General features: G+C 40.0%; 5 protein-coding genes across 7 annotated transcripts; 1 reads left to right on the forward strand and 4 right to left on the reverse strand.

The window, feature by feature from the left end:
- Positions 1–235: 235 nt before the first annotated feature.
- On the reverse strand, positions 236–3,521 carry LOC116213789 (probable flavin-containing monooxygenase 1). The gene is made up of 5 exons (XM_031548852.1): positions 2,947–3,521; positions 1,788–2,025; positions 1,436–1,602; positions 961–1,313; positions 236–832 (listed from the first exon to the last, which is right to left on the reverse strand). The coding sequence occupies exons 1-5, from the start codon at positions 3,505–3,507 to the stop codon at positions 463–465; spliced, it is 1,689 nt and encodes a 562-aa protein (XP_031404712.1). The 5' UTR covers positions 3,508–3,521; the 3' UTR covers positions 236–462.
- Positions 3,492–7,562, reverse strand: LOC116213788 (probable acyl-activating enzyme 1, peroxisomal). 3 transcript variants are annotated; one of them, XM_031548851.1, is made up of 4 exons: positions 7,290–7,428; positions 6,379–6,462; positions 4,588–6,049; positions 3,492–3,676 (listed from the first exon to the last, which is right to left on the reverse strand). In XM_031548851.1, exons 3-4 carry the CDS (start codon positions 6,017–6,019, stop codon positions 3,522–3,524), a joined length of 1,587 nt encoding a protein of 528 aa, XP_031404711.1. In that variant the 5' UTR covers positions 6,020–6,049; positions 6,379–6,462; positions 7,290–7,428; the 3' UTR covers positions 3,492–3,521. The 3 variants fall into 3 exon arrangements, with proteins under 3 accessions (XP_031404711.1, XP_031404709.1, XP_031404710.1); XM_031548849.1 differs by lacking the exon at positions 6,379–6,462 and having other exon boundaries at positions 7,290–7,562; XM_031548850.1 differs by lacking the exon at positions 6,379–6,462 and having other exon boundaries at positions 3,528–3,693; positions 7,290–7,562.
- A 7,072-nt stretch (positions 7,563–14,634) lies between these two features.
- LOC116213582 lies at positions 14,635–15,963 on the forward strand. Its single transcript, XM_031548596.1, has 2 exons — positions 14,635–14,876; positions 15,259–15,963. The coding sequence occupies exons 1-2, from the start codon at positions 14,759–14,761 to the stop codon at positions 15,774–15,776; spliced, it is 636 nt and encodes a 211-aa protein (XP_031404456.1). The 5' UTR covers positions 14,635–14,758; the 3' UTR covers positions 15,777–15,963.
- Positions 15,964–16,066: 103 nt separating this feature from the next.
- Positions 16,067–18,342, reverse strand: LOC116213581 (dolichol-phosphate mannosyltransferase subunit 1). The gene is made up of 8 exons (XM_031548595.1): positions 18,151–18,342; positions 17,551–17,650; positions 17,414–17,447; positions 17,268–17,344; positions 17,052–17,077; positions 16,798–16,962; positions 16,609–16,723; positions 16,067–16,405 (listed from the first exon to the last, which is right to left on the reverse strand). The coding sequence occupies exons 1-8, from the start codon at positions 18,267–18,269 to the stop codon at positions 16,301–16,303; spliced, it is 741 nt and encodes a 246-aa protein (XP_031404455.1). The 5' UTR covers positions 18,270–18,342; the 3' UTR covers positions 16,067–16,300.
- A 464-nt stretch (positions 18,343–18,806) lies between these two features.
- Positions 18,807–25,196, reverse strand: LOC116213578 (1,4-alpha-glucan-branching enzyme 1, chloroplastic/amyloplastic-like). The gene is made up of 15 exons (XM_031548587.1): positions 25,164–25,196; positions 24,635–24,817; positions 23,767–23,883; positions 23,352–23,562; positions 23,126–23,195; positions 22,766–23,035; positions 21,679–22,585; positions 21,471–21,587; positions 21,163–21,225; positions 20,747–20,854; positions 20,422–20,523; positions 20,081–20,148; positions 19,802–19,883; positions 19,447–19,563; positions 18,807–19,272 (listed from the first exon to the last, which is right to left on the reverse strand). The coding sequence occupies exons 1-15, from the start codon at positions 25,179–25,181 to the stop codon at positions 19,108–19,110; spliced, it is 2,598 nt and encodes an 865-aa protein (XP_031404447.1). The 5' UTR covers positions 25,182–25,196; the 3' UTR covers positions 18,807–19,107.
- Between the last annotated feature and the right edge of the window lie 479 nt (positions 25,197–25,675).

Here is a 25,675-nt window from a genome sequence, read left to right on the forward strand (position 1 = left end):
CAGTCGTAAGTCGAACAGTAGGAAAGGGTTGTCTGGAGCAGAGAAACTCTCAGGATCAGAGAAGTTATCAATGTGGAGCCACCATTGTGGTCGGGAGCTGGAAAGGGGCACAAGGACGATTTGAGTTCTAGAGGTCTCGACGATATTCTTATTCCCAACAAAAACTAGAACGGGAAGATTATTGGAGATGAGATTGGATTTGACTTTTCAAAAGTGTCAAATCTCGCTTCTAGTCTCGAGTAAGATAGTCTATTATTGATTGGTAGCGATGTGTACCACATCCAGTATGTTAGAAGTAGAAAATTTGTGCGTCCTTGGTGCGAGCATAAAAAGATGAGATGACTCGAAACCAACCCAGTCAAGGATTAAGATGCGGTCCAGAAGTACTCTGTGCAATGTTTAAAGCCTTGAAATGGTGCTGATACAGCACACAATAACCTTGTCGTGCTATGCGTCGAAGGTTCACGGTTTCTGAAGGTAGGGAGGAGCCAGGCCTCGATAATCTGCAGGTCCATAAGGAGCAAACAGCTCTGCTAGGAGTGATCGCTTCCTTCGTGGGTTGCATCCCATGTCCCTGCAGAGAATATCGTTGCAGTAGATCTGCAGAAGGGCACTTACTTGGTACCTTTTGTACCTCTCCTTGGAGTAGCTTCTCGCGCATCTTTCCCACTCCGTTACATCTGCTTCCATCTCCCTTATGCCTGGAAGCTTGAAGGCGCCCATGAGGAAATGTGCAAGCCACTTGCTTCGCATCTCGGTCGCGTGGAGAACTGAGAAGCTGTTCATGTACCCGAGAATCGCCACTTGAGGGATCCTAGGATGTATGCATTCCCTGTAACAGGACCGAATAAATGAAACAGAAGATCGGGATTTTGTATCCTGGGTGAGGAGATTCATAAGACAGGGAATTGCAATTTCCAGAACAAGATTCGAAGTCCTGAGAAGTAGCACAGCAAATACCTATAAAGAGGAGCTGATGACCCAGCCATGCATTTCCTAAAGTACAATGATGCGAAGATGCTCTTGAGCTTTTCGTCACTCTTGAAGCCGGTTGCAAGGATAACAACATCTGCCATGACAACCTTGCTTGCGTCTCCGTCAATGATCACGCCGTTCTTGCAGAAGCTAAAGCTCCTTAACTTCTTTAAGATGAGGCTTCCTTCTTCAACGACATCATAGAATTGAGGGGGCAGAGTTGGGGTCATGCATGCTTGGAATTGCATGTTGAGGCTGTGCTCCGGGACTGTCCCGTATCTCTTCAATGGATATTTCCACCTGAGGTAGCTCTCCATCAACTTAGAGAAAATCCACATCTGGAATAAATCCGACAGTGCATGACGACATGATCAACAACAGGACCTGCTATCATTCCGATCTGCACAAAAGGACTGCAAAGTGACTTGGGATATGAGAATAAGAACTGCTAGGTGCTTACCAATGGCGAGAGAAGTGAAGCCAAGAGACACAGGAATAGCCCTTCACCTGGCTTGTGAATCATGCATTCCATGAATCGGTTAAGGTTTCTGGAAATGTACTTGATCAAGTAGTCGGGAAGTGCCCAGTGGGCCTCCCTAAACAGTAGCGTGCAGGGGTACCTCTTATCTGCATTACAAAGCGGGCAAAGTTAATTATTCGTTCCACACTTACCGAGTTGACAGTTCGTTCCACAAAATGGCTATGGGACGTTACATCGATTTGTCCATATTGGACTTGGGACCTTGTCGAGGAGAGTAGAACTTAAGTATAGCTATCCAAATTTTTAACAAACTGGTTCAGCAGTGACATACCATTCCTCTTAGAAACTTCTGCAGCGATATCGAGTGATGATTTCTGGAACCCTACCACGACAACTCTCTTACCCCTGACCAGTTCCACTGCATGGTCCCATTCCATCATTGCATAATCCATGGAATGAAGGACCTTGCCATCAAACACTTCTGGCCCTTCATTTACTGGGAAAGCGGGTGTTCTTGGTAGGTCGCTGAACATCCCGATGCAGAGTATCACGAAATCCGCTCGGTAAACCTGATTCCAGTGCAAACCAATGAAAGAAAACAGGGTGAAGGCAATCTAATCACGCATCTTCCTGGTTTAGCACATTAGTATTTGATCCCTATCTAGTCCAGAGCCGTGTCAATGATGGCAACTCCATGTACTACTGAGAGACGTTTAAAACAAAAAAGAAAAGATATCGTTCGATGTAGAATGTCATAGGCTCCGCCTTGGCTGGCTGCTTGGTCTGGCCATTGGATGGATTCAATTTGAAGAGATCACACTCGGAGCAAGAGTCAGTCCCAGAGAATAGGTCGGTGACAATCCCAACCAGCAAAATGGACCTCCAACAGTTCGATATTAAACTGAAAGATCAAGAGCAGCCCATAATATTGATGGCCCCATCACAAGAGAAGAAACACATTCATGTAATTTCAAACATTAATTTCCAAAATATTTTTTCCTTAATTTTTATTTTCTAATTCCTCTTTTATTGCACTGTTGGTCCCAAGTTCTGTACTATCTGTTCTTGCACCACTTGGAACGGTCATGCCTGCTGAGACAGGCACGCTCAGCGGATGGCTCTGACGATCCCAAGGAGTATGCTGCTTCCTTACATTTGTCTTCCATAGCGGACAGTGTCCTGTTCCAGGATTATCGACGATAGTCGTGACACCATTAATCGATTCGTTAATTACTGACATAATATAGAGATTATCGTGTGGACGGGACTCGCGTAAAAGAAGTGACCACTCATTTTACGGATGGGCCACTTTGGCGAACATGGATGCTCCTACTAGAACGATGAGCAACAATAACTAATTGCCATTATCACCTGCCAGCGAAGATCACGGCGTGGTGATGAAGCGATCAATTCCGTCTTTAACTGTTGAAACAGTTGATCTTGAGAACAGGATAGAAACTCAAAGTTAGTCCGCCTTCACGGCGTATTACCTCAGGGGCGGGTCCTGAGTCCAGTGAGTCCTCCACAGTGAGTTTCCACTTCCCGTGCAGCGAGAACGCCTCACCAGTTCCTCCCCACTCCTTCCAATCAGCCGCCTTGCCTTCGTTCCCGGCGAAGCCAATCTCCGTCACCCTCCTGTTGAATCTGATTCTCGGCAGCAAGCCAAACTCCTCAACATACGCGTCGAGGTACTCCACCACCCGGCGATGGTCTGGGAACTCCTCCACCATGGACTGAGGCCACGGAAAATCAGAGAACTGGTAGAAGCTCTTAGGAGTTTGGAGCCTGGTGGACTCGATGGCGCCTTTTACCCAGACACCACCAGTACGTCCGTGGGACTCGAAGACAACAGGATCAAAACCTGCCTCCAGTAGGTGCTTGCAGGCAAGGAGTCCGCTGACTCCAGCTCCGATTATCGCAACTTGCTTCTCCGACAGCATGGCTGCTGTCGGCAGAGAAGCAACGCCTGGAAGGGGTCGCTTATATGGAAGCAGTCCCTTGCTCGGGCCCGTAAAATGAGAGATGTCATAAGGAAGGAGACAAACTCTCATTAAAGTTGGCGAAGTTATGGAGCAACTATTAGGAGTCGGTCCATCCTAGTTACACCGTACAGCCATGGGATGACCTCTTCAACCGGTTCTGTTCCCAAGATCTCGAGTTCAAATCTATGTATTACAGCTGCTAAGACATTGACCGGGGTCCTCAAACTTGCACCGGCACCTGCAGGCCATTGTTTTCTAAGTAGTGAAAGTCGTGTAGAAAACATGTTATGAACATATTGCATTGCACGGGAGGGATCTGAAGCAAATTATGATCCGTAGCATAATTGCCAATCTTCCTTCTTCTTCTTTCGGTGTACTAAAAGTTCAATGGGTCCTGACTAATTTTAATTCGAGCCGAGTCGACCTAAAAGATAAAACTCTCTCAATCAAGAATTTTCTCCTTTCACAAAGACTCGAATTTCATCAGAGCTTAGAAAACCTTAGTTATTGTTTCTTGCATTGGTCCATCCCTTCCACTGTTTCAAAATCCGATTTCCATCATGTTTTCAATTAACAGAAAGATAAACAATCAAGTTGCAGGTTTTCTGGCCTCCACCACAATAACATGTCATACCTTGGCTGGAAGTATTCATTGCAGATGGTGGGTTAAGGTTACTACATTTAAGATAGACAAGCAATTTGATTTCCATAGTTTCCCTCCCTACTGAGAGCGTCGAGGATGTACACTGAGGTTTGTCGATTGAGAACACAATCACCCGGCACTTGAGGGGCCATATCACATGTATGTCTTGGTCCTCTCAAGTGCACTTATTACTATCTAAGTCGATTTCACTATATGGATAGATTAAGAATCGAAGCAATGGGGGTTCAAGAATTAATGTCATGGACATCTGGAAGCAGAGGTCGAACTGATCAGAATCAAACTAAGACGATAATGTGGGAACTCGAGCTCCGGTTCAGCTAAAACTATGGATATTAGATGAAACACAGTAACTCTCAAGTCTCTAGCTTGATTATCATTAATTAACAGATGCAGCTCTTGAGATTTATTGGATAACACAAAACAAAACAATTAACACAGGACAAATGACCAAGAATAGCAAATTTAACAGGGAACTCAGATCTTACTGGTGATCGTCTTCGAGATGCTCCCCATGGCCTTGGCCTTCTCCCGGAGAACAAATTTCTGAGTTTTCCCCGTCGAAGTCTTTGGAAGCTCGGCAAAAACCACAGTTCGAGGAGCCATGTAATGAGGCATATGGTCTCGACAGTACTTGATTATATCCTCCTCGCTCGTCGTAAATCCCTCCTTCAGCTTCACAAATGCGCACGGGGTCTCTCCCCAGTACTTGTCAGGTCTCCCCACAACAGCTGCCTCGAGAATGGCTGGATGACTGAACAGAACCGATTCCACCTCGATCGTGCTAATGTTCTCTCCCCCTGAGATAATAATATCCTTCGCCCGGTCTTTCAGTTCTATGTACCCATCCTTGTGTCTCACACCTAGGTCCCCGCTCCTAAACCACCCTCCATCAAAAGCCACTTTTGTTGCCTTCACATCCCTCAAGTAACCATTCATGACAGTGTTTCCCCGAAACATAACCTCACCCATCGTTTTACCATCCCCCGGGACACTCTCCATCGTCCGGGGATTCTTAATGTCCACTTCCTCGAGCCCAAGGTGGTGCAGCCCCTGCCTGGCTTTGATCTTCGCCCGTGCATCAGGGGGCAGCACGTTCCACTCAGGCTTCCACGTGCAGACTGTCCCAGGCCCATAGGTTTCAGTCAGCCCATACGAGTGAGTCACATCAAATCCTAAGGCTTCCATCCTGAAGAGGACCTCAGACGGTGGCGGGGCTCCACCTGTCATCACTGCCACCTTACCTGATAGAGGGCTCCGGTCAGCTTCGCCAGCATTTATAATCATGTTCAGGACAGTGGGGGCACCGCCCATGTGGCTCACCCTGTGCCGACAGATATTATCAAATATTCCCTTGGCTGTGACATTCCGAAGGCATACGTTCGTGCCACCCTGAGCAGCAATAGCCCAAGTGAGGCACCAACCATTGCAGTGAAACATCGGAACGCACCATAAGTAAACAGGCATAGAGCGCATATCGTTCAGAAGTGCCGCTGCAAGAGAATTGAGATAGGCACCTCTGTGGCTGTATATAACCCCTTTTGGACTCGATGTGGTTCCAGAAGTGTAGTTGAGAGAGATCGGTTCCCACTCATCTTCAGGCCGTCGGACTTCAAAATTGAGTTTACCGAGTGCTAAGAAACTTTCATACTCCGACTCTTGATAAATGGAAGGGGAGTTTTTGGTACAGCTTGAAGGTTGATTGGGGTCTGAGACCAAGATCAGAAGAGGCAACTTTGACACTTGCTTGGACAATATTTTGAATGCTCCCTCCACAACGCTAAGAAACTGGGAATCTATAAATATGACCTTGGCCTCTGAATGCCTTAGTAACACTGAGACGGTCGTCGAATCGTAGCGAATATTGAGTGTGCAGAGAACAGCCCCAGCCATAGGCACACCAAAATGGAGTTCGTACATCGCTGGAATGTTTGGGGCAATTGCTGCCACCTGCTCAAAAAATCAAGGTAAGCAATTCAATGAATCAGCTAATTGATTGGATGAAAGCATTAGGACAGCACATTTTAGTTTCATGAAGAAGAGGAGACTTCGATGAATGCAGCATGCACTAAAGAAAAACAAAAACAGATAAAACAAAGTGATATTAGTAAAACAAAGCGATAACATGCGACAATAGAAGGCTCATAGTATATTTGTAAGAATGCACTTGCCCTGACATCAACAGTTTAGTTTCAGACAATAGGCAAACAAGTAAGATGAATAATTTTGTGTAATGCATAACGGCATATTTTGACTTCTGAAATCATAGAGAAGAATACCTTGAAAATTCTTTTAGTTGACTATCGTGCAGATGGGAATACAGAGTTGATTGAAGGGCAACCCAGTTTAAAGTTTCTACAAATCTACAACATGCATGATCAAAAGAGGAGGCAGAACATGAGATCACATCTTGAAGCCAACTTCCTTTCAGTAAAGGAAATGAAGTTTTACGTAACAGAGATAATCTTCTTACTATAGGAAAAAGAAAACATGGGAAAACAACAGAACAGGACAATATTATAATATCCTTCCACCTACTACTATAGGAACATACTTGTTTGAAAACTTTATGAACAAGCCGATGCCATGATAATAACATCATGGGCGGAAAGTCCAGAGAAGCCACTAGTACATCAGTTGGTGTTAGGCAGTAATGACACAAACTAATACCATTGAGTTTGAGTGGTCTTAACAGTATCCAAAATAAGACATTGTTTGCACCACAATTTTTACTTTCCATCTAGTTTTTTTAATCCCAGCTGCCTAACATAATTTACAGTTACATAACTCAACGGGGACACCGGGCACAAAGTAAAAGGCCACAAATTGATCATGAGATAGGCTTCAATGGTTGATCTGACTGTCAGGTGGTTCGGGTGAACCCCCACAGTTTCTTTATACATTCTCAAAAGAACTGACTTTAATTTCAGACAATTTCAGGAGCATATATATCAAATTCGATGCGACCAACACGATCGTTTAAGGTGACCAGGAAGGACAAGGAAACATGTTCAACAATATCCGCAGACCAAGCAATGACTGAGGAGACAGAGCGAGTCAGCAGAATCCGAACAGGCAAAGCATAAAATGATTAAACCGATTGAGAACGAGAGACTGCAGGGATGAGGCAAATCACGTTGCTCTTCAGCTCAGCAATGGAAAGTCAACGAGCACAGAAAGATGAGCTCACCACATCGCCGCGGGAGACGCCGGACTGGGAGAGCGCGGAGGCGAGCCTGACGCACCGTTCGCGCGTCTGCCGCCACGTGTAGCTGACGTCGCCGTAGACGATGGAGAGCCTCTCGCCGTACACCACCGCCGAGCGCTCGAGGAAGCTGATCGGTGATAGGGGGACGTAGTTGGCGGAACAGCGGACCATTCCCTCCATCGGCTTCTTCATTGCTGGCGTGCTGCAGAGCAGAGGATGAATGCTCAAGGGAGCCGTGCCAAGAGCCAGAAAATTGAAGACTGACGATAAAAAGGGCAAAAAATAAAATAAAAAATCATTAATTATTTTATTTTTCTTTTTTCTTTTTTCTTTTTTCTTTTATGAGAAAGTTCATTGACCATACTAATACAATTCAAATCAAGTCTTACTAATAGATAAAACTCTCTCAATGTGAGTTTTCTCCATTTACAGAATTCAAACTCGAACCCTCGTTTAAAGAGATTAATTATCAAACCACTTGTATTAATCCATATTAATTTTTCAATATGTATTTAGTATTGTGGTTTTTAATAAAAGAAATTATAATCAAGTGTAGGGCCTAATTTACTAATTGGATTATGAGTTGTTTAATGGATATTTTAAGTGATTGGCGTGGCGAGGCCTTGATTGCGGAGTTTAGTTGGATGTTGGAGACTTCATTTGAAAAATGCAATGCAAACACGTAATGCCACGAAGTATGACGGAAAAGACGTATAAACCAAATTGCAATGTTTGGTAGTTGGTATTCAAAATTTTTTTTAACTCCACTTATATTCAATACATAATTATTATTATTTTCTTTTTTCTTCTATTTTTTAATCATTCAATTCAAATTTTAATATTAAATTCTCTAAACTATTCATTACTTTTTTGACAATTTAATAACACAATCATTACTTTCTACCAACAATTTATTACTTTTTCATACTTTTTCTTATAATTTAACAACACGATCATTATAAACTAATTAAAATCAAAACTCAACCATACTCAACTCTAAAACCAAACACAACACTTTTTTATTTGGTAGATCATCGAGATTAGGACTTATTCCATATTTGGTGACAACATAATATGAAAAGTTCTTTTACTTTTTTGAAATGGGGGATCTCCTATTGTCGAAGAAGCAACAAAATGGGTATTCAACTCAATTTTGTTTAGATATTCTCTCGGTCCATAAGAAAAATAAAGAAACTTTAATCAAAATATGATTGATAAAGAACTAACTTTAATCAAATATGCATTCGCAAATGAAATTTTAAAAAAAAAATTAAAACTAACTTCCTTATAAATAAATCTTGATCAAGATTGAAGTTGTTACCTGTATGCTAGTTGCAATAATTTTCGTCGGTTTTTTTTTTTTAAATATATGTCCAATACCTCTAGCTAAGCCAGGGTAAACTCCATGAAGACTCAGAAAACACGAATCATTAAAGATTATCATCAATGAATCATATAAACCCAGAAGGAATCACGCCGGAGTGGGCCTTATGGGTCCATTTTTCACTTATCATCATTGTGATGGGCCTAAGGAACTTTCTACCCTTTAAAGCTCAATCCAATATTTTTTCAATTTTAATAATAATTTTCAAAAAAAGAGAAAAGAAAAGGAAGAAGAAAAATGACTTTTTCCCTTTCACATCTAACGTTTTTTCCTTTTTTGCTCAATTACCTATACTATCTATCTATTATATCTACATGTACACTGTCTTTACTATAAGTTTTTCTTTCGGTCATAAGGGAGACATATGACCTAATATAAAAATAAAAAAATCTAAATAAAAAGGGCACATAAATCCCAAACTAATGATGATTGAACCTTTTTTTTCTATTATAAAAATAAGAGGCTCATAGCTTAGTGCAAGAAAATGAAAAGTAAATCTAAATAAATGGGTGCATGTAATCTCACTTATGAGAATCGAATCTAAAACCTCTAAGTTACTAAGCGAGAGTATTAGCCACTGCACTACATCTCTCTTTCTATTATTATAATTTCGAAATACAGTTGTCAAAATATATGATTATGGAGTAAAGTTAAAAATAAATTCTAAAATTAAACGAGGTAGTATGTTTCTAAATCCATTAAACCACCATTTTGCCTATGATGCTTGAATTTTTATTTTTAAAATTTTTTCTTTTGGCCAAAATTTTTCTAGTTTTGTTTAAATCTATATTTTAAATACTTTCTAAAAAATCTTTGAAAAAAGGTAATTGAAGTGTATAGTCAAATTTCACTAATTTTACTAATAAATTAATTAAACACTACTTGCAGTCTAATGTAATACATAAACGATTATCGAACAATTTGTTCGATGACAATTCCTCCATCACACATTCTATAATTTAATACCAATTGTCAAAATATGTGGTTATTACATGTTTCTGAGTCAATTAAACTACTATTTTTCCTATATGATACGCGGACTTTTATTTTTTTATTTTTTTCTTGACCGAAATTTATTTAGTTTTGTTTAAATCTATATCTTAAATAGTTTCTAAAGAATTTTTAAAAAAAAGTTATTGAAGTGTGTAGTCAAATTTCACTAACTTTACTAACAAATTAATTAAACACTACTTGCAATCTAATGTAATACATAAAATTGGCGAATGAAAAAACAGAATTATGCGTAAAATAACCTTTTTATTAAATAATTATCCTAACAAATAACATTGTATTTTCCATTGGAAATCGAATATGCTGCCTATTAAATCAAATTGCCATGTGATCAATAATGCTATTTTTACTTTTGGTTGAAAATCATAGTTAGTTATTTCTGCGTAGCACAACAACATATATAAAAAATTTTGAAACCATAAAATAATTTTATTTATTTTCATTGGAAATTACATAAATATACAAGGAATAGGCAACTTGTCAGTGACAATGACGTCTGTGCTAGTGTCACTTTTGTCGCTAGAATTTAGTTGATATCATTTTGGCCATTAACGTTTTCAAAAGTTTGTTACTTTGGTCACTAATATATCTATCAAGTATCAGTTTTGGCCACTAACTTTTAATTTGCATCACTTCGATCATTAACATTTCTTAAAGTGTGTTAGTTTGGCTTTTATCACTTAGCTAGACGAACACGACCACGCATGCACAGACTAGAAATATGTTGGTCAATAGATTTTTTTTTACGTTTATATTTTTCTTTAAGAAAATTTAAGAGTTCCACATTCCTCCAACTTGAGGAAGATGTTTTATTCTCTTCAAATCTAAAATGTTTTTTTTCTTTGAGTACTGCGACTCTTCACTGCATAGGTTGAATTATGCTTTTCAAATTAAGTAATTTCGAAATGATTACGGATATTTGTGAAATCACTTCGACCAACTAAAAAAAAAAGCAAATAAAGTCTTACTTTAATCTATTGCGGAGCAATTGATTCGATGAATGAACGTTTCCGATACCTCTATAATCGGAATTACTACTACAATCCCAACCTATGATGGACGAAATTCTTCTCATAATCATGAAGAATGGCTCACACTCTCATGTTAGATTTGTAAGTGCGATCCTGTGGCCCTCATCAAAGCCCACACGTTAGAGCAATTATGTTGATCACAATAATATTACTTATTTGTTTTGGAAGAGATTTTAGCTCATGAATTAGAGTATAACTCAATGTGTAATTTATAATATTCATTTTAAATTAATCTTTTCATCTTCCTTGAGTGTAGGTCCTTTCGCTTTCAAGAAGCGAGGTGGCAAGATAGTATTTCGCCGCTTGTCACAATTCTATTGGTGATCGTACGAAAGGTCACACGATAAAAGATTTCTTCCGTCCTACATGGGGCATCCCTACGCTTTGTCCTGAAATTTCGTTATTGTATATAGATGCTTCTAATTTTACATAAAAATCATTTACAAAATAGTCCAAATTTTATTATTTTTATGATTATTTTTTAAAAATTCATAAAAAAAGGGATGAAGAGAGACAGTAGTGAATTCCAACACCGACACCGCTGTCTAAATATAATTGTCCCTCTATGATGTATCTCCTTCAAAATAGATTCGAGATAAGACTCAACAATAGTCACTTGATGCTAATCTCTAATGCTTCAGGCAAGATCACCGGTGACCTCAAAGGGCATCAATGACCTCCATTACAAGTGGTATTTGGTGCTAAGCCACCAAATGATTGGAACCATCTCGTCTCTCTTTTTATTTGAAAAAAGAGAAAGGGACATATCCAATCTGACGCGGCGTATATGCGAGTAACTGTCACAGATCCGTTAATTTCGCAAAATACCAAAACTACGACCTTCAATCTCCTATTGATTCTTCGAATTCTTAGGAAACTGGCATCAAACTCGAATCAAATCCGAGAATGGGCAAAAAGCACGAAAGCTTCAATTTTTATTAATTGATCAAAGACAACTGTCTTAACCCTAGAGTTTTACAATACTTAAATAGGAATTAAAATGCTTAAATTACACAAAAAACATAAATTTTTCCTAAAATTGTAAAAACGCCCAAATAATATAAAAATACCCGTTTGAGACCCTAAACGATGGAATTCGACATAAATCTCGTCTTTTCACGGCCAAAGGTGAGAGTTGTGCTCCTGAGGCCGTTTCTTTCGAAACAGGGTCGTCAGAACCTATTTTTCTTCAGGTACCGATTTGCCACGTTATCTCATCTGCCACATCACAATCCATGACAAAACTTTCTTACCATGACAAAAATCCATGACAAAACCTAGCGACGGTGGCAGGGCACCCCCAACAGTCGCCCAGCCAATGTCGATGGCATCAGGCCCCGGCTCTAGTCTACCTCTTTTTTCAGTAGATTAAACAAAGCCAAGGCTCGAAAAAGGACAACAACAAAATAAAGAAAAATTACATCAAGCAAAAGCGAGGTAATGAGGCCCTAATAGTGTCGCTAAAGAGTAACGTAGTTATACTAGCTGGTGGGCTAGAGAAGAGATGCGAACCAAGCAGTAGCTGACATGTCCATAAATTAAAATCCACTCATATGTTGATGACGTGTCTGACTTATATTAGATCGGTTTTCTTTAAAAACAGATTTTGTGGTTCGATTTGGTGACGTAGCGAAATGTGACTGGTACGTATGGCAGAAAGATTCGAAAACAATGGTATAGTATTGTAGGTGAAATTTGTTAAATGAAAATATAAACGACTAAAAATACTTGGGGCAAAATATGTGAATAATGAATTGAAGAAATTAAAAATTGTTGGGATCTAGTGGCTGAAATTAATGTTCCATCCTGAAACACAAGCTGGGGTTCTATTTAGAATCTACCGTTATTAAATGGCAAAAAGATTGCGAAAGTCCTAAAACTATATAAAAAATTAAACTTAAGTTCGAAAAGTATAAATTTACCTCAACTAGTCCTGAACATTTTGCTCATTAGATATTTTCAGTTCGAAATTGTTAATGTCATTAAACCGGTTCACGTGGCTCCTCCTTATTGGTCCAATAATATTTTTATTTATTAAATTTTTAAAAAATATGAAAAAAAGAGAAAAAAAATAACAAAAACTTGTTTTAAAAAAATGTAGGGGAAGGTAGGGGAGGGAGTTGCCAGTAAGGGCTTCCCCGCCCACCACTTTCCCTTCAGCAAGGTGGTTGACCTAGCCTCGGGGGAGGAGGCTAGTAGGGGACTCCATCGACGGGATTCTCAGCCTTTGGTGACATCGCTGGGGGTGAGGAGGTCGGCGGGGGAACCCTACAAGCCGGATCCCCCCCCTTCTCTCTACGATTGAAAGCTGGATGTGTGAGCCATGCATGGGTATGGGAAACTTCCGATCTTCCCCCGAACTACCTTCATGAATTACAACAGTATGAATTACGTAAGTCCAAAAAGGAAAGAAAAGAAGAGAGAATCTCTAACTCAGAAACAATATATTAAGTCAGAGGAGATCGGATAGAAGCCAATGGTTAAAAAAGAAGATTTGATTGATTATCGAGGAATCAAAGAGTGTTACGGGACTGACCTAGCAATTTATCAAGCTCAACCACCGGCCCAAAATGCTTAAGTCCAAATTACTAGTAATCCATAGGCAAGTTTTTATTAACCACTTTACTAACTATTCTCCCATTAATGTGGAATTTTGGGGCGTTACATTAGCACACCTTTAAAACGTTCATAGACAAAGCATACAGAATAAACATTAGTTTTTTATGTGACAATAGGAAGAATCTTTACCGTTTAAATTGATATATTTTTGAGATCTTTGTAATTAAGCTCATATAAATTAAAAGTTAGTGTCCAGAGTGATGACGAATAAGATCTTTTCGTTCTGAAGAGTTGTACTATTATTGGTAAAAAAAATTAGGATTTTTTATATGAAGTATTTATCAAAATAAAATTAAATTATAAAACTAAAATTAGTCAGTTTGCATTTGGTTTTCGAAGTTTAGTTTTCGAGTTGGATAACAATTCAACTTAACTTAATTTTATGTAATGATTACGAATGTTGACAAATATATTAATGTGCGAGAATATATACTTGTACGTATATATAGATGTGGAAGTATATTAAAAATTTATTATTAAAAAATTGATACGTATATAGAGATGTGAAAGTGAATGATTAAAAATTGATTATAAAATGGTTAGAAAAAATATGTTAGAAAATTTATTATTAAATTAGAGAAAAGATAATAAAGTAGTGATTGTGCTGTTAAATTTGTGAAGAATAGAATTGAATTGAGTTGAGTAACTTATTTTACTCAAAAATCAAACAAAGCTTAACTTTTTTTTTATATAGAAAAATCTAGTTACAAATTATTTATAATCAAGCGGTGCAATTGGGCCATGTATTAATGGATTAAGCCTTCTTTACTTCCAATAAATCTCAATCGATACATATATTCTTTAAAATGTTTTTAACTTACACGAATTCCTCGACCCCTTCCTCAATATGTGGAGTGAAGAAATCTTCGGAGGACTGCAACAGTAACAGACAGATAAAAGGATTTATCGACACACTGGTAAAGTTTACTCATATATATATATATATATATATATATATATAGTGTCAGAATACTGTCGGTCATGTTTTTCTTCAACGCACCATTGATAATGAGAACCGAATTACATTTTATTTTTTTTTTGGTTTTTTGAAATGTATCGCAGTATCTCGAATTTTGAGTATGTCCTTCAACTTACATCACCCACCCAAATGGCAACCCAGTCAAGGCAATTAACGAGGACAATTATGGTTAAATATTCATAATTTTAGTGAAATAAATAAATGGCTTTTGCCTCCCATAATTGGATAGGCCATTCCTGACCGTCGGATCAGGTTAGTGACCGTTGGAGGAGACTGTCGATTAGTATGATAAGGAGAGGGGGACCCGTCAAGCAGCCTTCACCCGGTTTCAAAATCAGACCCAGAGACGCTCCTCGCATCATCTTCTTCCTCTTGCCCTGTCTTTAATCTCGACCTGCTCTTCTCTCTCTCTCTCTCTGCCTGTGCGATGTCGAAGATGAGGATGGATGGCAAGCCTCCACTCCCCAGGTCTCCGATCAGGCTCCGGTCACGCCATGTCATGCGCTCGAACTCCAGCACCCTGAAGTCCGTGCAGACTCCTCCAGGTTCTTGACCCGACGATCTTTGAGAAACTTTACGGTCCAATCGCTTTCAAAAAATGTTTCATTTTCCAATTCTGCGATCTGCAAGAAACGGGTTTCCGCTTTCTCAGGGTCGTTTTTTTTTTCCCTCCATATTCTGCCCTGTTTCATGATGAAGGAAAAAAAAATTATCTAGCATCTTCCAGTTCTATGATCAGTCAAATCTAGGGAATCTGTTGTTTTGAGATATCAGGAAGAAAGAATTGATCATGCGATAAAATATTCAGCCGGGTAATAGTAATGATTGCCTATAACTAACTTGAATCGGGCTTAGTTCGGTTGAACGATTACTGCTCCGTGTGTAGGCACAGATGTTTAATGGTATTTGAACTCGTATATATGACAGGCTCGTTGACAAAATCGGAGAAGCTGACCGGAACATGGGACATCCAAGAAATGGAGCTTCGACCCGAATACCGCTCCATCTCCTGCGAGTTCCAGTCCTTGGCGAAGATGGTCCAGGATGAGCTCAGAGACGCCAAACCCTCAATCGCCGGGCTCACCTGCTTGGGATCAGCCTCTGTGTTCGAGAGGGGAAGGTTCTATGATGAGTACTCTGCTAGGAGAAACGAGAGGCTGAAGAGGAAGAAGGGCGAAGAACTCGGGGAGACCAAGAAGACTGCCTATGACTTGGGAGTCACTGTGGAATCATCCAAGAGGCGGGACTCAAAGAAACTCGACTGCCTGAGGAAGTCCATGGCTGTGGCTTACTCTGCTGAGAGGAACAGCCAGACCCCGAGATACATGCTGAGGAGCAGCACCAAGGAGAACAAGAAACCACCTGTGCCAGTTACATCGAGCTCTGTGAAGTCAGCCTTCGGGAGCGAACGGAAGCTCGGGACAAGGAGAACCAGGAAAATCTGAGAAGTTCTCCGAGTATTAGATTCAGGATTTGGGTTGTTTGGCTATTGAAGTCCTAAGGTCTCTACACTTTATTTGTTCACTGTTGGTGTCCAGATGCACATTGGTATAGATGTTGAGCAAATTGGCTGAAGGAGAACATTCAGTCCCTTTCTTTTGGACAGTTTCAGATATCCGAATTCTTTGATTACATTTCTTAATATCATATCGAGTCCACCAGGCTTCAGTCCTGATTTACCAGATCAAATCCATGAGCTAGAGGCACCATCGAGTCCGCCCGGCTTCAATCCCCATTTTCCAGACCAAATCCATTGATGACTTACAAAGGCGGGCACTTCCCAGAGTTTACAGATCTAATGTGCGATAATAAGTTAGATGCGAGATTCTCATTTACTTAAAAACAGTTAAGAGCAACACCAAAGACAGAACCAAAAACTATATTAGGAGTCTATGCTGCAAAACTTGGCCTGCAACTTCAATCAGTAATGTTGAAGTATTACAATAAGGTTAAATAAGATCTCTTCGTTTCATGTCGTGACCAGAAGATAAGCGAGGCCCTTCAGGTATTCGACGATTTCAGATCCCCCAAGCTTTGAACTTCCAAATACTCTGTCAACAAATGTGATTGGAACCTGCAGATTGGCACCAGAACACATTAAAAATGATCTAGATGTTCACGTACATAACTGAAATAAGCACACAACAAAATCCGTGGTACAGGTTGAGTGTGTAAAAACACAGCAACTCAGCAATTTAATAATTTGCAATAGAACTCAAAAGCTTCTTTACTTCGTCCCTCGAGATTAACCATATTAGATATACATAATTCTTCTACCTCTTCAATACGGTAACCCTTTCTAGAAGCACGGACAATCATCTCCATCTGGAAGACATAGCCTTTACTGACGCAAGAATTGATTAGATCTTCTAGCACCAATTTCCTGTATAGACTTCAAAACAAGCCGAGATGTGTCAGATCTGAAATAAGAGATGATAAAAATAGAAGCGGATTCAATTTATCTACCGGAATGATCCTGTCAGATCAGAAACACCAGGCCACAGAAGTGTATGCGCAAGAACATTGGCCCCTCTACTTGTGAGTTTGCGCATGAGATTCCATCCATGCACGCCTCCGCCTGTGATATAGCGGGTACCAGTGACTATGCTTGCCCCAGTCTCCTGCTGCTTCCTAATGTAAATGGTAGATGGAGTTTATAACACTTTCTCTACAATAAAGCAAATCCTAATCGATGAAACAAAAGTACCGAAGTTTCTTACTTGATGAAGGCAGGCAAGTACTTGGGCTGCAGAACCGCATAAAGATGAATTTAGTAAGCCAGTGGTAAATCATAAAAACTTACTGGACCCAGCAAAATAAAAATGAACCCATACGTATTAATCCTTGCTAAAGGTTTAACTTTTCATTGTTCATTTTTTGGTTCAAACAGGCCTGACATTTGGTCTATCCATGAAAATGGCTACAAGAAAACTTACATGGTGAGATAGATCAGCATCCATGATCACAACAAAATTGCCTGACGCATGCTTCAAACCATGAGCATAGGCCGTTCCTGAAAATATACCCGCATTAAGAGCAAGCTCTTCCCCGAAAACAAAACCAAGACCAAATTTTTACATACCTAATCCAAGCTTCTTTGGCCTCGCTCTTAAAAGCTGAAATTGTCAAAACCAAAAACAGTACAAGTCATGAGAACCTTTTACTGCATCACTAAGAAGTAAAGGAGTAAAATACGGTTTCACTTGCTACGCTACTCACGATTCGGTCTTCACCATAAACTTGCTGCAACTGCTTTACCACATCTTGCGTACCATCAGGACTCCCATCATCCACAATAATTATTTCGAAATCGACATTCCTAAAGCAGTAAAGGAAGCTTTACTTCAACCAGCTCCTCAAATAAGCATATCACGATAACGTCAAACATATCAACATACTTATATGCAAGGAAAACCGAATATCACCCAGATTGAGATGCCTAAAACATCAACTTGGCAATTAATATATGACATTGATTCACAAGAGGATGGCATTTACCTAAACTCACACGAGCTCAGAGTTTGATCATTCAATTAGTCTGCCACGATTTGCAAAATCCGGCAATCATGAATTAAGCGCAAATTTTTTTATAAAAATAAAACTAATTTTCAGCTCCACAACTATTAAATGCATTGATTCAGCTTAAATCGCAACGAAACAATCAGCTAATTCTCCTGCGGAATCGAACCCTGTTCCGATCCAATCAAGCACAACATAACCGATAAAGGACAACGGGGATCATCAAAAGCGATCTGGACGAAGCAATTATACTGAGGAATTGGACATCGGACAAAGGCGGAGAAATGATCATCAAAGTACCGGAGATGCTTGAAGACGAGGTAAACGAGGAGGGCGATGTTGAGTCGCTCGTTGTAGGTGGGCACGATTAAGCTGTACTTGTCGCCTCCTTTGTTCTTGAGCTCCTTCTCCGCCGCCATTGTTGCCTGCTGCCGTGGGAATGGCGACCTAAAGCTCTGATCTTCTCGACATTGAAAGAGGAAACACAGCTTCAGCCTTCAGATCATCGGACTCTTCCAGTTCATTTTTCCCGTAAATTACAAACGAAACCCCAGAAAAGAGATAATTTTAAAATGGTCCCTTAACTCACACGAGTTCAGTCCAATTCCCTGTTAATTGATCAACTTACACAATGCCCCTCCTTAGTTTAAAATTTTCAATATCCTCCCCTAAGTTTCAATTCCTTGTCAGATCTGGCCATGAATTAAACAGTCCTAGCATGATCTTTTCCTTGGAGAAGTATTGAATGTTATAGAAGATGAAATCCTCGACTCGTGTAGAAGTAAAGGATGGCTTGATGAGAATATCTGTATGATGCCGATGTCCAATGAATGTTACAGAAGATGAAATTCTCGACTCGTGCAGAAGTAAAGGACTTGTGCTTATTGCTTCGGGATGGAATCGATTGAACTACAGGATCAAAATAGGAGGAAGAAAGTCGATCTTGTACAGACATAGAAACTTATATTATAAAAACTTTTATTCAATGCCAAAACCTTTATACAACATATCCCGATATGTATAGATACACGGGCTCTCGAAGGCCGACTATCTTGGCTTATATGCATTTACATGTATTCGACATAATCGAACATCGCCAGAATATGTCCCAATCCGCATGCTACACAACTCTACATACACCACATAATGTACAGAGCAGAACAATACATATATTCCGAGAGGGAATTCTCTGTGCATTTTATTCCTTGCCGAAGTCATCCTCAGCCTGCGCTCCAGCACTAAAAAGTTTTGCAGTGATCAGATGATGCCTCTTCCTCTGCCACCTCGATTTTGAGGTTTTGCGTCTTCGGGCTCTTGATCGGTTTCACCATCTTCTTTGGGAAGAAGAGCATCTTCTCGACTTGCATCAGCTATAGGATTACTCTTGGCAACTGCATCGTCATCGCCAGCTCTGTAATAGGCCTGCGAGGGACTCGAACAATGTTACACCCAAATAAAATAAACTGAATTTCCCATTATGTCTTCAAGCGGGCAAGATCAGAGATTTCCTCCGAGAAATTGCTTTGAGATTAAGACTGTTATGCATATTAGCCTTCTAAAGCACTGGAATGGAAAAAGAAAGGGAAGTGATCATACCACACAAGTTCGAGGTGGTGATAGCACTTTGAAGGAGTTGGGACGGTTGTTGAAGTTCGTCTCGGGTGCCCCGGGGATGCCTTCAGGAGTTGTGAAATGGTCCACATCATGGCCCACCTACGGTAAGTGCACAAGAAACTTTGTCATGCGAAGTTTGATGTATTTTCCATTATCAGATATGAAGAATGACTCTTCATCTCATTAGCCCGTGCTTATATGTAAAATTTTATGTGTGCGGAAATATTTTTTTCTTCACACCTTATCACTCCTCGATCACGATCGCCTTTTTCAGGCACTATGATGATGTTATGCTATAGATAGATCATAAAAAGTGGAAAAAGGAAAGAAAATTTACCCTTCCATGCCCACCAAAATCCCTAGCATCGCTATCAAGTGCAACTCGGTATTTGCCGGGCAAGTCACACCCTACTTTATACCTGCATGTTTCAAACTGAAGCTTAACAAAACTCGGTAAAGTGCAATCGAAGTAAGGAACTCCCGGTGTATGTTAAACTTGGCAGCATCCACTGCATATTTTGCATTTCCTTTTGTCCAAAATATTTAATAAGATGCTCCTCTTACTCCAAACGAACAACAACAAAAATCTGCTGGGATAACATAAGCTCATACGTACCCACGATAGGTATTCTCAGGATGAAAGTTGAAGACGAAAACCAGATCTCCACGTTCAAACACAATAACCTGTCATTTGGAAAATTAGAAAACCAAATGCCAAAAGAAAATGGGTGTTAATAGAAGATGAAGTCTAAAACTTCAACTAATGTCTACGGAAGCTTCATTTGAATATCTACTTCAACGAACGTCTACAGAAGCTAAAACCCAAAGATCAGTTCGTAAAAGTTCCCTGTTTCATAAAACCAGCCTTGTTACTCAAAATGGAAACTGAGCAGGGTATATACTCGCTTACAAGTATTTTATTTTGTAAAACGAAGGAGTCCCTTGAAATATAAATACCTTGTCCTCTTCGTTGGTGGTGCTGACAATCTGCTTGGTTGATGAGAGGATAGAGAATTTCTCATCAAGCAAATTCATGGCTTTATCAAACTCATTCAAGAACTACAGAAGTGCCAAAGGATTAGAGAAAATTGATGTCAGAATTTTATTAGGTCATGCCATGAAAAGATTGTGCATGTAATAGAATGTCGCAAATAGAAGGCCAATGCAGGTGAAAATCAGAATGATAAATTTCATGAACCTTAACGAAAGGGATAGTATGGGATTGATCTGTTACTCAGGAAAAAATTAGCAAGACAGCTAATTTGCAGGGCAATAGACCAACCTTGTATCTCAGGTGATCTGTATCCACCAAGTCCCACTGGCGTCTACACATATCATAACTCCATCCATTTCCTTCTCTAGGGAAATCTATCCACTCAGGATGGCCAAACTGTGGAAAATATTCACAGCAAGAACCGGTTCAGATGATTTCATACTATTTGCCTTTCGTGCACTTTGCTTTTGGAAATTTAAGATAGAGAGCTCAGAGATTATTCATATTAAAGTTTGCTTCAGTTATAAATAACATGTTTTGTCAGATTTGAACCAAAGATATATTTTCGCTTTTCTTGATACTTCGGAGTTTTTTGAGTGTATGCGTACCATCTTATCTTACAGTAACTTATGATGAAGAAAACCAAACCCAAACTTTGCAGTTACTAATTATGTATAGAAAATGAGAAAAGTCAGACCACTAACCTCATTCCCCATGAAATTGAGGTAGCCCTCACCTCCTAATGCCATAGTGAGGAAATGTATCATCTGTATGTGACCAAATACAGAAATGGATGATCGATAGCAAAGACGGCTAATGAATATTAGAACTCAGAGTTGAATAATCAATCAGAATTAAGATTCATTGTTCCATTGATCAAAATGTCAGTTTACTGAACTTACGCTTAATCCTGAGCCAAAAAGAGAACATAAATGGTGAATCTAATGGAAATCAACAGGAAAACTAACTGCCATCTCATGAATTGTCCACTTGGTTGTCGAACAGGACAGACCTTGTGAAGAGCGATTCCTCGCTCAACAGCAGGAGGTGGATCTGTTAAGCAAGACATGCCTGAATACATTTCTTTGTCCATCAGGAGAAATGCTAGAGTCTTGTCACCTACAATGGCCTACGGAGACAAAAATGTCACAAATTGAATGAAAAATCTTGTAGAAGGGATGAGAAGCAGACCAATTGAAAGAAAGGAAGACTAAACAAACCTGGTCATGGCTCTCAGCATAAGCTATACACTTCTCTGTGTACCTCCGATTAGTTAAACTCCACGCAATATCCTCCATCGACCACTCTTCATCCTTCTTATTCTTCAAGTAATCAATCCACTTGTCAGGAATCGCCATTGCTAATCGGTAATCAAATCCAACTCCCCCTTCAGATACAGGCCTCCCAAGCCCAGGCATACCCGAAACATCCTCAGCAATCACAGTGGCATCAGGCAAGATCTTAGGGATCAACGTATTTGCTAACATAAGGTAAACAACAGCATCGACATCAGTCAACTCGCTGAAGTACTCATTATAGTTTCCAGTAAAAGCCATGTTGATCCCATGGTGATGGTAAAGCATAGAAGTCACCCCGTCAAGCCTAAACCCATCAAAGTTGTATTCTTCAATCCACCATCTGAGGTTTGATAGAAGGAATCGGAGGACTTCCCAATTTGAGTAGTTGAAAAGCCTGCTATCCCACAACTTATGGTAGCCTTGTTCCCCTATATGGAAGTAGGATTCTTTTGGGCCTTGTCCCACATCAAAGCCATTAAGCCCATCGGTGGCATTACTGCTCGCATGGGAATGAACAGCATCCATTAAAACACGCAAGCCTAAACTGTGAGCCTTATCTATGAGATACTTAAGGTCCTCGGGAGTCCCTGAACGACTACTCACAGCAAAGAAGTTTGTGACGTGATACCCAAATGACGCATAGTAGGAGTGTTCCATTACTGCCATTAACTGGACAGTATTGTAGTTATTGGCTCGAATACGGGGAAGAACATCGTCGGCAAATTCTCTGTATGAATTGACTTTAGGCTCAGAGCTGCTCATTCCGACGTGAGCTTCATAGACTCGCGGCGCATCTGGTTTTGGAGGACGAGGATACTTGAACTGGTATCTGTGTAGATAGGAGAGAAGAGACAAAAACTGATTATTCCCAGATTTATAAGTGCAAAGGTTCTGTTTGTTTCATAAGAAAATAGCAATTAGTCACTTTCCGTTTAGTAACTGGATTTAATATGCACAAAGTGTCAAGAGCATAGATCTAATGCTAAGTATTATAATCAAGGGTGAGCACCTCTCTTCGGGTGGCGGATCCCAGTAAACACCATCATATGGTGCTGCGAATCTTGAAGGGTCAGCTGTGGCGTATTTGATCCAAGCAGGGATTCGATCTACCCAAATTCCATCGCCGTGCTTGAAACGGAACTTAACTCTTGAATTGTGAGGTATAGCTGGGTTTCCATTATTATCAGGGATCCTTACACTCCAAACACCAAATTCATTCTTTTCCATAACGTGCTTGGATCCATCCCACCCATTAAAGTCCCCAATAATTTGTGCTTCCCTGCATAATAAACAAGCATTTTTGACTCAGGGAACCAATTGATCAATCAAGTAAGACTACAGCAGAACTTCAAAAGGCCGAGGGACTTACTGAGCAGGGGGGGCCCACTCGCGGTACACAATGGCTCCTTCTTCTCGGTTAAATCCAAACTTCAAATAACCTATAAGAGTGAAGAAGAGAGGATAAACTATAACGAATTTGAATCAACAAAGTTATCTCTTTTGCTGGCTCTGGATTACCACTTTTACCACATGCAAGAACTTTTGCAGAATTAATATATAAGATACGAGAAGGAAATTCTGATATCAGATAATACCTTTTGCGAATTCCTCGAGACCACCTTCATACTTTTCAATGAGCTTGTTCTGATCCACATATCTGCCCATTCTATATCTGAAGTGATCTTTATACTTCTCCAAGGCAGGATCAACATTAAATATACCCAAATTTTCAAAGTCATCGTCCGTGCTTGTTGTGGTCGAGTCATCATGAGTCAAAACAGCTGAAACTTTCGAGTTGCGCTCCGCCTAATTCCAGAAAGAATTTGAACAGCATTGTGGCATATTTAGTATATGGACAGCGGAATTTTCATTAAAAGGACAGTGAGAACTCGAACTCAAAATCTCATCCTGGAGTTGGTTAAGAACTATCCGTGCCGTAACTTTCAATCTCAACAAGAAAAATCAGAAGTTCCCTCCATTGTTTTGACAGAAAAGAAAGATGCGACGTACCCTCCCATTTGTCTGAATTCTAGGAGATGAGAATCTGCAATATCCATGCAACTTTGGAGATCGACAGTTAAGGCCACTTATTTGCGGGATGACAAGGTTGCCACAAATTTTTGATGCCTGTGATAATTAAACCATATCAGTGAAGTATTGAGATACCAACTTCACACTATCAAGAATGAGATGCAAATAAAATTAAAGTTCTGAATCAATTCTACAGAAAAAGTTCTGAATCAGTCCATTAGTTTATGGTATCAGTATTAGCTAGCTTTGATCGATGACTGTGCCATCAAGAAAAAGGAAACAACCACTCCATTCAGCATATCAAACGTCCAAAATGGCGAAGATGGAGGAGAGACTTCCATTTTATGCGATTATAACATCTTTGATAGCTTCAAATATTCATAGTGTTGAACCCAATATCTTTCTTTCTAGGGAAAATAAAGAGTTTCTCGTGGTTTTTCCTGCGTCAAATATTCATGACTTGCAGCTGCACCATCGAAGTCAGATCAACTGGGGGCAAAAATTTCCCAAACAATGTCAAAGTTTCTTAATGGAAAGCTTCGCCAGAATATCTCAATCTCCGCATTCATGTTTCCTTTCTGCTTAATACGGATATAACGGAACAGAACGAGTAACTAATTAGCCATCCACGACAACTTAATATTTCATCGAAGTATGCACGACTGATCAAATCACTTCCCGGTGCTGTAACCGATGATCCCAGCGGTTTCCATATCGACCATACTCATTTTCGACAAACAATAGCAACCAATAGCAGCCATGACAACTATGGATCGAATCAAACGACAGTTAATCCAGCTCCATGTGTTATAGTTCGCAGAAGCTGAGAGAGAGAGAGAGAGAGTACCGGGGTGCATTGGGTCTTCTTGGAAGAAGACCCGAGAGCAGGAACCGAACTGAACCCGCCGCAGGATGAGCTCTGCATCTCCTTCTCCTCTCTCTCTCTCTCTCTCTCTCTCCCTCCCCAGTCTTTCCCTCTGGTTTGTAGCAACAGAAGGCTCAAGCTTTTAGCTTTCCTCCTGCCTGCTGTCTGCAAAGAGAGAGAGATTCACGGTGGCCGTTGGTACGGAAGTGTCAGTGACACGTCACCTCTCGGTGGGTCCCCAGTGTCCCAGAAACCTCGGCCGTTGAGTGAGATTTTTGACAAAAAAACAACTATTATGGATTATCACGAGGTGTCATCCGTCAACTAGACAATACTAAACAATGCTCGCCTGATTAATTGATCTGGCCACTTATTGACTGCAGTGATGAAATTTGATAATTGTCTCATATCTCGCGTTTATGCATTAACTAATTCCAATAAATAAAAAAATTCAAGATCTTGGATTCGAGCTTTTCTAGACGAATAAAATTCACAAGTTGGAGGACTCTACCTCTTTTGTACCCGACATGACTTGCGCTTCAATTAATGGACACTTTTGGATATGAGGTGGTTCACGACGGAAAAAGCCCTCAAGCGAGCCATGAGGGGTTTTTTTTTTTTGGTTGAACGGTAATATGAGCTATGAGGGCATTAATCTCGAAAGACCTATATATTTTGATTTCAGTTCGCTCGTTCATCTCGATAATCGTGAATGAGTTTTAGAGATTTGTAGTCTTGGAACCGATGCGTTGCGTTTACCAGGAGACCAAGGGACTAGCTAGAGCTATAGCTAACTCGTTACGATCCGTATGCTAATTATCATATTGGCAGCTGTAATGTGAGATGCAAATGTCATTGTCGATTGACTAAAATATACTCGCAATACATACTAGTACACGATACACCATTAACAATCGTTCATGTCGATTCGAAAACTTAAACTTGTCAATCGATAAGTATGTCATACGAAAATTATTATTGAGTAGAAGCGTCTTGTTGGATGGGATGGTTGATTTTCCTAAC

Source organism: Punica granatum, chromosome 7 (genome assembly GCF_007655135.1).
Source record: "Punica granatum isolate Tunisia-2019 chromosome 7, ASM765513v2, whole genome shotgun sequence".
Classification (NCBI taxonomy): Eukaryota; Viridiplantae; Streptophyta; class Magnoliopsida; order Myrtales; family Lythraceae; genus Punica; species Punica granatum.